The following is a 15125-nucleotide window of genomic DNA, read 5'->3' as shown; positions in this document are numbered from 1 at the left end:
TATATATATATATATATATATATATATATATATATATATATATATATATATATATATATATATATATAAGTAAAAAAGCAAAAGGACGTCGTTTCAGGCATCACATTTCCACAATTTCATCATCTCGCGTCTCTCTCTCTAGAAAACTCCAAAGGAGTCTTCTGCTGTTGTTCTTGGTCTCTAATGGCGGAATCCTATCGCGAGTACCCCATATTTGTACCAAGATAAGTATTCCTAACTCTATCCCTCTAATTTTGAACTGAAATCATCTAAATTTCTTCTCTTCTGGCTATTAAACTTTCGAACATTCAGGTAATTTATGCCGTCGATCTTTGATTATAGCTACTGATTACAAATTAAACTAAATTTTTGATTAAATTTGGTATTCGTAGTCAGCTTTTACAGATCTGTGTAGTAATGCCTTTCTTAAATCGTTGAAGTTCTATCTAGGGTTATTTGAAGTTCTAATCGGTTGCATGTACAGTAAATAAAACTGCTCGAGGGTATACTATGATTGTGTACTGCTTTAATTTGTTAACCTATTTTTATCTAAAATTTGAACTATGTGTTTCTTACGTTGTGTTCTAACAAATGAAGCTACCAGCAAAAAAGTACAAAGAAAGATGAGTTCTTAATACTCTAGTTTAGGGTTATAAACAAAAATTTGAAGAATAGATAGTACATAGCATGAGTAGAGGCTAAATACCTTTGTTGTTGGTTGTTCCTCTACGTTTATTGCTTATAACACATGACTCTGTTAATTTCTTCATGTAATTATATGCTGGAATCTGCCAGATTACTTGTGTTGGTTTCTTCTCTCTGTAAAATGGTTATACTTGGTATAGAAGAAGTTGATGGATGAAGTGTGTTTTAAAGCATGTGTTTCAATAAAATGATTACCTGTTTGGGATTTTAAATATTGATAAGTGTAATTTTCATTCAATGTTAAGAAGACAAACAGTTTTATGCTCTAAGTTTGTATTACTGTAAATGATTACCTGTTTGGGATTTTAAATATTGATAAGTGTAATTTTCATTCACTGTTAAGAAGACAAACAGTTTTATGCTCTAAGTTTGTGTTTTAAAGCATGTGTTTCAATAAAATGATTACCTGTTTGGGATTTTAAATATTGATAAGCGTAATGTAGCAAATGTGCATTACTGTAGTTGAAATGTGGAAAAAGAGCCATGTACATGTGTTTTAAGGTGCACTAAATGTATGATGTGATAGACTGAGTTAGTTTCTCTAAATTGCTTCAAAAATAGAATATATAAATGTAGTGTTATATAGAAGGATTAAAGGTAGGGTGTTAGATGCATAATTAGGGTGTTACTTTAATTGTTGTATTTTCTGTTAGCAGAAATATTAAAGAGAATGGAGATCTGATATGAACGTAGTCCAAGATTCAAATAAAGATGGAGTATTGTCCTAAGATAGCTCCAAAAGTAAGGATATAGATGGATCGAAATACCTTAGACCTCACAAGAAACCCTTAGTCTCGAATCCTCAAAGACTTAGAAGAATCCCATTGTAGCTTCAAGTACCTCGATGATGCAATCTTCAATCAACTAGAGTCGGATCTAGTTTCCTTCGATTCAAGAACGAGTCCACGAACCTAAATCTAAGGTTGAAGAAAGGAAGATTGATTCGAGTCCACGAATCAATTTGCTAGTTGAGTCCACGACTAGCCACTAATTGAGTCCACAATTAGCTATAAGGTTTCTTACACAAGTGTAAAGAAAAACTTAAGAATTTTATTGAATGAAAGCGTTCCTAGACTGATATGATTGTGCCCTATTTATAGGTATAGGGACATCATTATAATCCTAAATACAATTGGAAAAAGAGTCCTAAACCTAATCTAAAAAGCAAGTAAATATAGTCCTATTTAGAAAGGGATTTAAGGAATCCTTTCTAAATACAAACTAGTGTTTTCTCTTTCATGCCAAACAATTTAAAATAATGATGACCAAAAATAATAGGGCTGATTTAGGCCTAATTTAATTCCTAAAATCAGCACTTAAAGAATTATAAAAAGCCTTGAGTTCTTCTTCATCTTTTGCAAATGGGCTTGACTTGGGTTTCTACCATCTTTGAACATAACCAATGAAGAGTTGCCTTAATTGTTTAGACTTGGGCCTTGTGATTAGCCCAATTGATACACTTAAGGATCTTCGTTATGTTGGGTCGCATCATCCTCCCCTTCTTGAAAATGATTCGACCTCGAATCTTATAAGCACTGTCTTCGATCCCTGGTATCACTTGAAATGGGCCACTATAATTCTTCCCTCTATCAAATGGAATTATTCTTGGGCTTTCTTGTTTCTTCCACCAATGATGCTTTAAGGATGTAGTGATGGGCCTTGTGATGAGCACACTATGGACCCTTATTGGATTCCGTGTGTGCTGGTTCCTAACCTCTTCTTGAAAAGGATTCATCCTCAAATCCAAATCTTCAATGAAAGACAAATAAGCAAGCTCACTTTGTGCTTTATTTCGCTCATGTAACTTTTTCTTGGGATGCTTGGCACGAGTTGTTGTGATGAGCACACTATAGACCCTTATTGGATTCCATGTGTCCTGGTTCCTATTATTCTCCCCTTCCTGAAAAGGATTCGTCCTCGAATCCAAATCTTCAATGCAAGACAAATAAGCAAGATCACTTTCTGCTTTATCACGCTCATGCAACTTTCTCTTAGGATGCTTGACATGAGTTGCTCTAATTAACTTTATCCTTCTTTTCTCTTGGTTACTATCCTTTTTAGTTACCAAGAGAGGCTGCACTTTGACACTTTGGGCTGGTCCTTTCAATTGTATCACTGATTGTGGTCCCTTTGTTTGGCTACAAACTGAGTTATAGGATTGGAGTGGCGACTCCAATTCCACACGTGGAGGTTCCACTTTGATCTCTTTGATTTCTTCTTTCTTCAAGGCTGGTTTGAGAGTTTGCTTCAACCTCAGGTGGATTTCTTCTACTTGTTTTGGAAGGAGAGGCTTAAGCATATGTATAAATCCATTGTAGGTGACATTGCATGTGTAGTTGAGTGCATTATAGTAAAAATGTCTATCATGTTGCCATGACCTTCCAAGCAAAACATGTGCAGTACGCATTGGCACAATATCACATAGAACCTCATAATAATACTTGCCAATACAAAAAGGAATAAAAGCTTGTTTAGTCACTCTCACATCCCCTGAATCAATAAGAATATATGGTTGGGGGTGATCGATAAGAGGTAACTTAAGGTAGTCCAAGATTCAAATAAAGATGGAGTATTGTCATAAGATAGCTCCAAAAGTAAGGATATAGATGGATCGAAATACCTTAGACCTCACAAGAAACCCTTAGTCTCGAATCCTCAAAGACTCAAAAGAATCCCATTGTAGCTTCAAATACCTCGATGATGCAATCTTCAATCAACTAGAGTCGGATCTAGTTTCCTTCGATTCAAGAACGAGTCCACGAACCTAAATCTAAGGTTGAAGAAAGGAAGATTGATTCGAGTCCACGAATCAATTTGCTAGTTGAGTCCACGACTAGCCACTAATTGAGTCCACAATTAGCTATAAGGTTTCTTACACAAGTGTAAAGAAAAACTTAAGAATTTTATTGAATGAAAGCGTTCCTAGACTGATATGATTGTGCCCTATTTATAGGTATAGGGACATCATTATAATCCTAAATACAATTGGAAAAAGAGTCCTAAACCTAATCTAAAAAGCAAGTAAATATAGTCCTATTTAGAAAGGGATTTAAGGAATCCTTTCTAAATACAAACTAGTGTTTTCTCTTTCATGCCAAACAATTTAAAGTAATGATGACCAAAAATAATAGGGCTGATTTGGGCCTAATTTAATTCCTAGAATCAGCACTTAAAGAATTATAGAAAGCCTTGAGTTCTTCTTCATCTTTTGCAAATGGGCTTGACTTGGGTTTCCACCATCTTTGAACATAACCAATGAAGAGTTGCCTTAATTGTTTTGACTTGGGCCTTGTGATTAGCCCAATTGATACACTTAATGGATCTTCGTTATGTTGGGCCGCATCAAGATCACTAGAAGGACGCAGCATCAAGAGTAAAATTTTATCACTATATTCATGGTAAGTTAGAAAAAAATTTTACCTTGTACTTTTAATTATTTAAATTTAGTCTAAGTGTTTAAAATGATAGCTGCCATTAACAAATAAAAATTTCTTTTTATTTAAGGAAACAATAGAATGTACATCACGTTATGACTTACAAAAAAAAAACCAAGTACTATTATAACTGCTATTAGATACATGTTCTAGGTAAACAAAAAAAAATAGCTGCATGTTATACTGCCTGGAGCTCTGACTCTTCATCAATAAGCACCTGTATTCAAAAAAAAAAAAAAAAAAAAAACAGAAGCAAGTAATGGCAGTATTAAGCAATTAATAGTTACCTGCATATGTTAGTAAACGACTAATGAAACAAAACATCCATTTTAAAATGAGAGTTCAACTCTCCAAAAAATGCAGTTATACTGCATAAAGTCTAACAACAACTAATGCACTATTCAAGTGCATATTGTCCACATTTTGCAACTCATTGTTCAGAAATTGTTTACAAAAAACATAGAATCTAATAGGTTTGCATGTCTCATCAATTCTTTTCCTGCTTGATCACAACTGGCCTAGACTTCTTCAAATTCTGACTTGATGAGAATTGGTCAAGTAGGCGTCTCTTAATAGCACCTGTGTCAACTTCATCTTGAGGTTTGTCCACACCTTTTAGCTTTAAGTCAGGTTGCATTGAAGGACTTATAGCCTCATCACCTGATTCGCTTTCCTGTACATGTAAAAATATAGTACTTATAGGTCATCTGCTTAGTTAGTAAAAAACTGTTATGCAATTAATCTACTTAGATTCTAGGTCAGACTCAAACTACATAAATACCATATTAATATTACATACATCACATACATTACATAAACTGTTATGTAATTAATCTACTTAGATTCTAGGTCATCTGCTTAGATAAAGTAATTTACATCAGATTCTAGGTCATCTGCTTCTTCTTCAACCATCCTAGATAATTCATCATGATCATCCACCATGGATGGACAGTACTGAGCTTCCAATTCCTCATCTTGCATAACACTTAAGACTGATATGGGCTTTGCTGGGTTCCTAATATGTTCATGTAAGATCAAGAAATCTTATATAAACATATACATAATGAAACTACGAGTAACCTAACCTCGTAATAGCGGAAGCATAGACCGTGTTCATCTCCAGCCATAGTTGATGCCATAGTTGATGCCTTGTTGTGTTGCCTGTGTTAGTCATTTTGTCTCACACTTGACTCAGAACCCTAGATGGTGTCCTGGTATTTTCTGAGCAGTGTGAGTACCATGTCTGTAGGTGTCTTTATGATTGTCTGTCCTGCATCCCATCAATGCAGGCTTATATAGGCATATTGTGGATTGGACTAAATCTAGATGTCCAATCCAACCTATAGCTTAATGGGCCTAGCCCACTTGCACCACATTATTAAGGCCCATATTGGGAAAGGTCTTACATTCTCCCACTTGGTGCAAGTACTAGCACAACTCTCATCAAAGAACAAAACACATGAATCATAGCGATATGTCCTCTACTCGACAGAGTAATATCTTCTATGCATCACATGCATTTTTATTCCCCAAGTTAAGTCCTTTATGAACAAACCCAACGTTTATTCTTGGTACCTTAAGGGATGTTTCTCAAAATAAAATATGTGCGCAACTTAAAAGAGAAAATCATCCAAATTGTACAAGAGAGTACACTTCATGATCTCTAAGATCCTTAATGTTAACTATGTCTTAAGTAGAGATCTCTTAATGTTAGCATAATACTAACTATGTTCCATGACTAGTTTTATAACTTAACTTAAGCACTACCTCTAACGGCCAAGAGCTTGGAGTTGACACGTCTGTCACTCCCACTCATCAAAATAGCCAAAAGATAGTTTAGTCATAGAAGCATTCCAACAACTTAAACAATAAACCAAAACTCTAAGTCCATAAATGTGGAATTTTAAATATACACCATATAACTTCCCAAATAACTTCAAGGTCCACTGAGTATTATGAGTCTTACTTTTATGTCTTGCAAAATTGTCTTGAGCCTTATAAACCAGAATGGCCCAGGATCAATTTTGAACAAACTAAAGACTCTATTAAATGTTAAAGAATTTATTTAAATATAACAGCGTATCACAAGTTAAATGTTTTGTTCTAATAAACTCCTTAATATTGTTACAACATTTTCATAAATATGTTGCACAATTAAATGTTCAATAATTTGAACTTATGAATTTATGTGAACAAATACAATATTGATACTTGTGGAATCTTTAGTGGAGCATCTTAATGATTTTTTTCTAAATGATCACTCCCACTGATTAAAATATTCTTCAGCAGAATTAATGATATACGTACTCAGAATTGATTTAACCAACTAAATAATGAAGATATAATTCTCCACCATTAGTTGGGCATACTAAATAATCAATATTTGGTTCCAATCCAACTAAAGTAATAACGAATGAGGACATAACTCCCCACCATAGTTAGACATACTAAAATAATAAAATACACTTTTCAAAACCAAGTTGGAATTTGGCTCGAAAAGGTACATTTTATTCTTGGAAACCAAAAGAGGTATATCGAATATATCACGTAACTTACTACAGTTAGTCCAAATAACCGAGCAAAATTCGCGAAATAATTAATAAAAGTGGTTAAATTTTGGGAAGTAACTAAATACATGTTTTGCCAATGCAAACCATGAAAACTTAGAATTATAATTTAACTAAATTTATAAATTCTAAGAAATTGTGATAAAATTATTATCTAATGGGTTGAGGGATTTATTGACATAATACTTGCCTGTAGGCTAAAGTTTTAATTCTATTAAATCCAATTAAAACCTTTATGATAAAATTCATCTCAATTATTAAATAGACAGAAAAATCTAGAGACATAAAACTTGCCTGTGGGCTAAAGTTTTACTCAATTAGATCCAACTGAAATTTTATGATGAAACAATTATCAAATGAGTTGAAGAATCAAGTGATATAAGACTTGCCTGTAGGCTAAAGTTTTAATCAACGAGATTCATTACAACTATTATGATAAAACTTAAGAAATCATGTTCCTTTTCTTAATCCCTGTGGGTAAATTAAGAAATATGATCTAAAGTTTGCATCATAAAATTAAACTTTATGATAGAGATGGAAATTATTTATAAATAATCATAAAGTAAATAAATTTATTTATTTCTATCATTACTGATAAAACTACTAAACTACATTCCGATACATAATTGCCTGTGGGCTAAATTATGATCATAGTATAGTATTTGATCCTAATTAATCATACAAATATAACGAAATTGCCTGTGGGCTAAATTCCATCATATTAAATACAATTAATCACAAAATGATTTGTCGAAAACTTTATGTGATCAAGATAAACTGCTCAATATATAATTTTAATTGATTAAAGGATGCTGTGGCTACTCCCCAACCAAATTAAAAATTATAAGATCACTAGACAATTATCAATTCATTACCTAACCTTTATGTGATTCAAGCTTAAGAGAAATCAGTAAATTAAAGATACTATGGCTATTCTTTAATGAACTGAAATCAAATCACATTGGCAATGAATAATTATAAATTTTAACAAATAGATTATACCAGATCGTGATGAGAAAATCCAAATATATGATATTTAAGGAGACTAGTGGCACAAGATGTTCTTAAGTCATGGCCATAAAACTAGTATGCCACCTCAATTCATATGCACTCAATGTATAATTGTTTGGGGGTATAAACCTAAACAAAAATTTGTAGGGTATACACCAAAATTACATGGTTCACCTATGATAAAGCATAAATGGGTGAACTAAATCAACGGTCCAAAAAAATACTAAGTTCAAGCACTACCGTAACTAAAGTTTATGCATAAGTCCAACTTAATTAGGAACTAATATAATTCCATCCTAAATTTATGCATTGCTAAAGGCATAATAGTAAAAAAAAAAATATTTTGTATAACAAAATATTATGCGTTAGACAAATTAATATGCATAAAATTAGACATTTAGCTCATATATTCTAAACAAATCGCATAACTTAAGACAATTTTTAATATGAGCATTCAAAGCATAAACTTAATATTCAAACTCTAGTGAGACTAAACCAAAGAGACCCAAATTTTTGAATAGTAAAGTAATAAACATATACTTTGAAATTTCAAACTTTAAGCCCATTAAAATGTTTTAATGCATAAAGATCAAATTGATGAGAAATAGACTGAATTTACAAATTTTAACAATATCAAACCAAAGGAATATGTTGTAATTTGTAAATCAAAATCTCACAAACCCTAATTGCATAATTAAACTTAATATTATGCACTTAATGTGATCAAATGCATGAAATAATCGAAAGAGTATGAATCATACCTAACTAAATATGGGCAATAATATTAATCATAATTCAAAGAACTTAAAGAATTATGAAATTAGTGGCAATAGCCAGTTGCCTTAGCAAATATGTTTTTCCAAAATTATTAAATTGATTCTCCATAACTCATTAATAATTTTATTATCATTAATGGCAAATTGCAAATAATCCAAAAAACAATAGCCATAATAATATTATCACATTAAATAGGAGACTAAATATGGAAAAACAATTGTTAAAACCACTAACTATAGAAATATTCTCGGATATAATTTTGAAACTTAATAAAATTTAAACTCCGAAAAAGCCAAGAACATAATAATGCCCAAAATATTTTATTGACTGGAACATTGTCACATAAACTTAATTGGAAACAATTCAGGATTTATAACTGAATATCATATTAACATTAATGGTTTCATTAATTAAAATATTTGATGGTAATAATCAACATTATAACCACCATTAATATTTAACAAGTACAACCAAATTATGGTAAGATGCCTTCTTAATGTTCTATATTTGTAAAGATAACATATGTGACTAGTCCAAATTAGCGGTTAACTTAAGGCTTGGTTAGGATTTTTAAGGCACATAATAGAGAGAGAGGGTAACTAAAGCACATAATATTACCAAAACTGAATGGTGGAAACGGAATGGGTACGATTTGGGTAAGGTTTATCCACCCTTAATGACAGAACTACCAAGCTATATGCCGATGCATAATCCCAGTGGGCAAATTATGATCATAGTTTAGTATTTTATCCTAACTAACCCTTTAAATATAACAAAATTACCTGTGGGCTAAATTTCATTATATAACGCAGAGTTAACTACAAGGTTTCTTGCCTAAACTTTATGTGATTAATCCTTAATATGTAATTTAAGTAAATTAAAGATGCTGTAGCTACTCTTTAATTGACCAAAACTGAACATAATCACAATGGCAAGGGTATTTAAAGCCTAATCAAACAAATTAAACTAAAACATGATAGACAATCCTTAGGTATACTCCCAGGAAAGTTGGTTGGTGCTAAGGCTCCATTAAAAACCAACTCCTTAGACAGAGTAGCGTCGCAAGGGGACTAGTAGCAATATGGCTGAAAGCACTATGGCAGTTTCAGCCAGCAAGGCGTTTTAAGCTAGGGCCATAGAACTAGTATTCCTCCCCAAGAAACTTCCCTAATTCATTCATTCTCATGTTTGAAGTAAAATCGTTTGGTTGATCTATATAAATGTAGATTCACCTAAGGATAAGGCTTTAAATAGGGTAGTACTATGAAGAGTTTTATGTACTTTATGTGCTTTGAAATCCTCCAAAAGAAGTACAAATGGAGTATTGACCGAAAGAGTAAGAATATGCATAATCTATTCTTAAAGGCACTAAATTCACCTAAAAGGTACTAAAACATGCATAATAAGCGATTAATTAATTTAGTCCTAAAAAAGGCGCTAAAAACAATCTTAATGAACATGCTTTTCTAAAGGCATAATTATAACAATCAAATAATATAATTAGTGCAATAAAGAAAAACATATATAGCATGCTCAGATATGCATATTACGAACTCAAACTCCACAATTAAATATTTAAACTGTAACACTGAATACAATTTAAACCGAATATTCAATATTAAAATTAAAATTCATCAAACAAATTAAAACTTAATAATTTGTTCAAAAAATGAATAATAATTTTAATTATGAATTTAATACCGGAAAAACTGAATGCATTAATATTTCAAAACAAGCAATTATCATACATTTACTACATGCTATAAATAATATACAAATTAATTAAGGTAATATTAATATGCCAATATAAAACCAAATAATTACTACTTACCAAAATTAATATGTATAATATTACTATATATTTACCATTTGCCAAAAATAATTTGTAATAATAAACTAAATAATCACCATTTACCAAAATTAATATTAATACGGTAATATTAAACCAAATAATTACCACTTACCAAAATTAATATATAATTAAGAAATATGGCAAATATATATATATGGCAAATAAAAAGGATAATTTTGCATTTAATAAAAGGCAAATATAGGTTAGATTACCATCTTTCCAACTTCATGCATGCGTAATTCTGGCAAGGTTGGTCGGATTTCCCTTCGGCTTGGATTCACCGGCGGCTAGGTCGACGGCGCGAATTGGAGTCGCAGGCGGTGGGCAGCTTCAGAGGACTTGGCGTTGTCGCCTGGCTGGTTGCGTCGCGGCGGGTGGATGTCGGAGGCGGAGGCGACGGCGACGTGAGATGGCGTTGTCGGCGGTCCTAGCGCTGCGGCGAGGTGGGACGCGGAGCCAGCGATGGCTTTGGATTCCCAGCCGGTGCCTTCGCTGTCTCTCCATCCTCCTTCAGGCGATATAGACTCCGGGCTGCAGCTGTTGTGTCTCTGGTGACGGAGGTGTCGCGAACAACGGCAAGGCGTGACGACTGGCGATGGAGGGTGGCACTGGTTGCCATGGTGTTTCTCTCTCTCTCTTCCTCCTTCAGTTCGGCAGTGGATGATTATCCTCTCCTCTCCCGCTTCGGCCTACTGCAAAATTTTATTTTATTTTTTTCTTCGTTCTTTTGGTCCTCCGCTGAGAGCTTCACCGCTAGAACAATGGCGCCATGAGGCATTGTGGTTCTGGCTCTCTCTTCCTTCAGCAGCATCGGCGGGATGGCTACCTCTCCATTGCAGTATATGAACAGTTAAGGAACTTACCAAATACAGGTGAACCTAGCTCTGATACCAAATGTAAGATCAAGAAATCTTATCTAAACATATACATAATGAAACTACGAGTAACCTAACCTCGTAATAGCGGAAGCATAGACCGTGTTCATCTCCAGCCATAGTTGATGCCTTGTTGTGTTGCCTGTGTTAGTCGTTTTGTCTCACACTTGACTCAGAACCCTAGATGGTGTCCTGGTATTTTCTGAGCAGTGTGAGTACCATGTCTGTAGGTGTCTATATGATTGTCTGTCCTGCATCCCATCAATGCAGGCTTATATAGGCATATGGTGGATTGGACTAAACCTAGATGTCCAATCCAACCTATAGCTTAATGGGCCTAGCCCACTTGCACCACATTATTAAGGCCCATATTGGGAAAGGTCTTACAGTTCATTCTTGAGATTGATTCTAAACACCATAGATTTGTTCCTCAGCTGATCAAACTCAGCTGGAACATGCATCTTAGCCTGTGAAACACAAATAGTTAGTATAATTTAAACAGTTAGTAGGAATTGATTTTTAGTGAGTTTAAAAAAAAATTACCAAGAATACTTGGTTTTCAAATCGTAGGCAGTAATGCCCAAAAGGTCAAAACAGTCTTTGTCCCACAATAAAAAAGGTGCATCACTGGTTTTGTCTAGAACCCTAACAACTACTCTGTATCTCACGTTCCCTTTTGCCCAATTAGTCTTGCATGTTTCACAATAGTAGTAAGTCTCTGTAAAAATAAGGGATTTAAAGCAGCCTGGTTTTCTGCAAGAGTTATAGAACCATTTCTTTCCACTCTCAATTGATACAATGGTACCTGGGACACAATAATAGCCTTCCTGCAAAGTTTAATTACATAAAAATCAAGTTAGGTGTAACAAAGTAGTTAATGAATTAGTTAGTACTTAATTTGTTGTGTAGAAATCTGATTGTGCTTACCTCAGCCCTTTCATACAAATCACAAATCTCTGATCGTGCTGACAACCATAGGAGTTTGGGAATTATTGGCACTGTGACCATAAGACACCACTGAAATACTTTTGAGTGGGCTACAATTAGCCTTCAAACTATTAAATGAAATCATTAGATGTTATTTTAGATATTTTAGATATAACAAAGATAAAAACTGGTTTTAGGGGATTGAGATTACCTATTTCTGAAATCTGCAAACTCTTGGCAGTCCAAATTGAATAAAACTTTTGTAGCAGTGTATGAGCTTGAAATCCTGACCTCGCTTAAAAAAAATAAAGAAATAATCAGTAAACATAAATAGTGGAACTAATCTGATTGATATTTTGATTTATGATGGCAGTGAAGTGAACTTACAGTCAACCACCTTGGCACGATAAAGTTAGAGCAAAATGATCAAATGGCCATCCACATGGTTATTGAAAAATGGCATAACGACAGGTACATGTTCATCTCATAATGTACATTTTATTCGATTTCCCCTAAGTAAAGAGGAACAGTGTAGTAAAACAGTGTAAAGCATGAAAAAAAAAAACATGAAATAATCTAGACTGTCTAAGTAATTCAGAAACTTACTTTGAGTCTTCAATCAAAAAATCAACCAACTGTGTGGGGAAACCAGCAATAACCTTATCCTTAGGAGAATAGAATTCAACTACTCTACCAATAACATCTAGAATGAAATATAGATGTGTTGAGAAGTATGATGTATATGGAAAAAAAATGAAAATGCAAACAGCTTACCAATCAACTGCTTCTCTTCAACTTTTCCAGCCAATAAGTCCTCAATAGGTTTAATACGAAATAAAAGGCTTGGAAAACCTTTTCTCCTATGTCTCTCAATAGTTGTGTAGTGATTAAACTTCATCATGTATTTATGTTGTGTAGTTTTATATTGGTAATAGTAAGATACGACCACAAAGTTTTTGACAGCATAAACTTTACCTTCTTTTAGCAGATTTGAAAATTGGTCTTTAAAATTAGCATGTATACTTGCATGAACATAGGTTCCCTACAAAAATACAAAAAAAAAAAAAAAAAAAAACTCAAACATTACTAACTATTAGCAGTTTATACTAACTACTATTAGCAGTTTAACAGGAAGCAGGTATGGTGTGGAAATTACCTCAATGTCATGGAAAAGACATTCTTGACTCTTTATAGCAGATTTGTTCCTACCTTCAGTTACAATGTAAGTACGAATCAATCTCAATCGAATTGCTTTTCTGTAGGATTGAGGGGAAATGTCTTTTGCTAAGATATACAACATTGACATTTTTTTGCAAGGTAGGGAAAACGGGCAACAGAAGGAATACGTAGCAAAGATTGAAAGAAGGTGTTCCATTTTATAGAAGGTTTTGGGGTCTGAAGACTTACTGTTAGGAACATCATGTAATAGGTTTTGATGATACCAACTGATAAGTAGAAATCCCCAAGTCTCGATGCATAGGCAAAACGCTGTAAGTTCGACAAGTAAACCAAGAGCGAAAATACAACCGGGTAACTTTGAGCTCAACTCGGAAAATATTTAAGCTTGAGGTAAATTTGTTTGAACATCTTAGAAGTCTCGTGTGTTGTAATCATATAGACAGATCTGAAGAAAGCATGGGACAACACTGGAGGAATAAGGGTCTGCGAAACATCAACTAAGTCTCGAGACATAAGCAGAGTTCGAGAGGTATGACCTCTCGATACAGTTATCCAGTTCGAGACATAAACAGAGTTCGAGAGATAGACCTCTCGATATTTGAGTTCGAGACATCAAGCAATCAAGATATCAACCTTGGTCTCGATACACTAACAATTCTCCAACAAAGCTGAATGACGGTCAGGAAGCATACTTAAAGTTTGGAAAAGAAGAATATCATGGAGATGGAATAATGAAGAGGTGTCGAACGTGAAGATTTCAAAATGAGCGGAAATGGATGACACGTCAGATTTCCACCACAAAAGGTCAAAAAGTGCACCAATGTTGAAGTGGTCTGATTCCCTACAAACAAGGAGTAATGGGAATATAAAAAGAGTAACTTTTACCAAAAGACGAAAGTGGAGCAGGGACTCAAGAAAGTGAACTATGGAATATTCACTACAAGACAAGAGGTTCAANAAAAAAAAAAAAAAAAAAAAACTCAAACATTACTAACTATTAGCAGTTTATACTAACTACTATTAGCAGTTTAACAGGAAGCAGGTATGGTGTGGAAATTACCTCAATGTCATGGAAAAGACATTCTTGACTCTTTATAGCAGATTTGTTCCTACCTTCAGTTACAATGTAAGTACGAATCAATCTCAATCGAATTGCTTTTCTGTAGGATTGAGGGGAAATGTCTTTTGCTAAGATATACAACATTGACATTTTTTTGCAAGGTAGGGAAAACGGGCAACAGAAGGAATACGTAGCAAAGATTGAAAGAAGGTGTTCCATTTTATAGAAGGTTTTGGGGTCTGAAGACTTACTGTTAGGAACATCATGTAATAGGTTTTGATGATACCAACTGATAAGTAGAAATCCCCAAGTCTCGATGCATAGGCAAAACGCTGTAAGTTCGACAAGTAAACCAAGAGCGAAAATACAACCGGGTAACTTTGAGCTCAACTCGGAAAATATTTAAGCTTGAGGTAAATTTGTTTGAACATCTTAGAAGTCTCGTGTGTTGTAATCATATAGACAGATCTGAAGAAAGCATGGGACAACACTGGAGGAATAAGGGTCTGCGAAACATCAACTAAGTCTCGAGACATAAGCAGAGTTCGAGAGGTATGACCTCTCGATACAGTTATCCAGTTCGAGACATAAACAGAGTTCGAGAGATAGACCTCTCGATATTTGAGTTCGAGACATCAAGCAATCAAGATATCAACCTTGGTCTCGATACACTAACAATTCTCCAACAAAGCTGAATGACGGTCAGGAAGCATACTTAAAGTTTGGAAAAGAAGAATA

The 15125-nt window shown here is 33.8% G+C and overlaps 2 protein-coding genes across 2 annotated transcripts in view; both read right to left on the bottom strand.

The window, feature by feature from the left end:
* LOC115999462 overlaps positions 1 to 3112 on the bottom strand; it is an 11256-nt gene extending 8144 nt beyond the window's left edge. Inside the window, exon 1 of the mRNA XM_031239310.1 lies at positions 2485 to 3112. Coding sequence (XP_031095170.1) covers positions 2485 to 3112 — 628 coding nt within the window. The remainder of the gene's footprint in view (positions 1 to 2484) is intronic.
* A 1514-nt stretch (positions 3113 to 4626) lies between these two features.
* On the bottom strand, positions 4627 to 13454 carry LOC115999461. The gene is made up of 9 exons (XM_031239309.1): positions 13305 to 13454; positions 12923 to 13190; positions 12755 to 12851; positions 12360 to 12443; positions 12149 to 12269; positions 11878 to 12048; positions 11609 to 11688; positions 5016 to 5154; positions 4627 to 4812 (listed from the first exon to the last, which is right to left on the bottom strand). Exons 1-9 carry the CDS (start codon positions 13452 to 13454, stop codon positions 4627 to 4629), a joined length of 1296 nt encoding a protein of 431 aa, XP_031095169.1.
* Between the last annotated feature and the right edge of the window lie 1671 nt (positions 13455 to 15125).

Source organism: Ipomoea triloba, chromosome 12 (genome assembly GCF_003576645.1).
Source record: "Ipomoea triloba cultivar NCNSP0323 chromosome 12, ASM357664v1".
Lineage (NCBI taxonomy): Eukaryota > Viridiplantae > Streptophyta > Magnoliopsida > Solanales > Convolvulaceae > Ipomoea > Ipomoea triloba.
Note: the sequence above shows the minus strand (reverse complement) of the source record. Positions and strands in the feature narration are given on the sequence as shown.

Coding starts and splice junctions, on each gene's coding strand:
- LOC115999461 (XM_031239309.1), bottom strand. CDS start 13,454: ATGTCAATGTTGTATATCTTAGCAAAAGACATTTCCCCTCAATCCTAC. Junction 12,444..12,754: donor TTTTTGATTGAAGACTCAAA/GTAAGTTTCTGA, acceptor ATTTTTTTTAAG/CGAGGTCAGGATTTCAAGCT. Junction 12,049..12,148: donor ATTTGTATGAAAGGGCTGAG/GTAAGCACAATC, acceptor TAAACTTTGCAG/GAAGGCTATTATTGTGTCCC.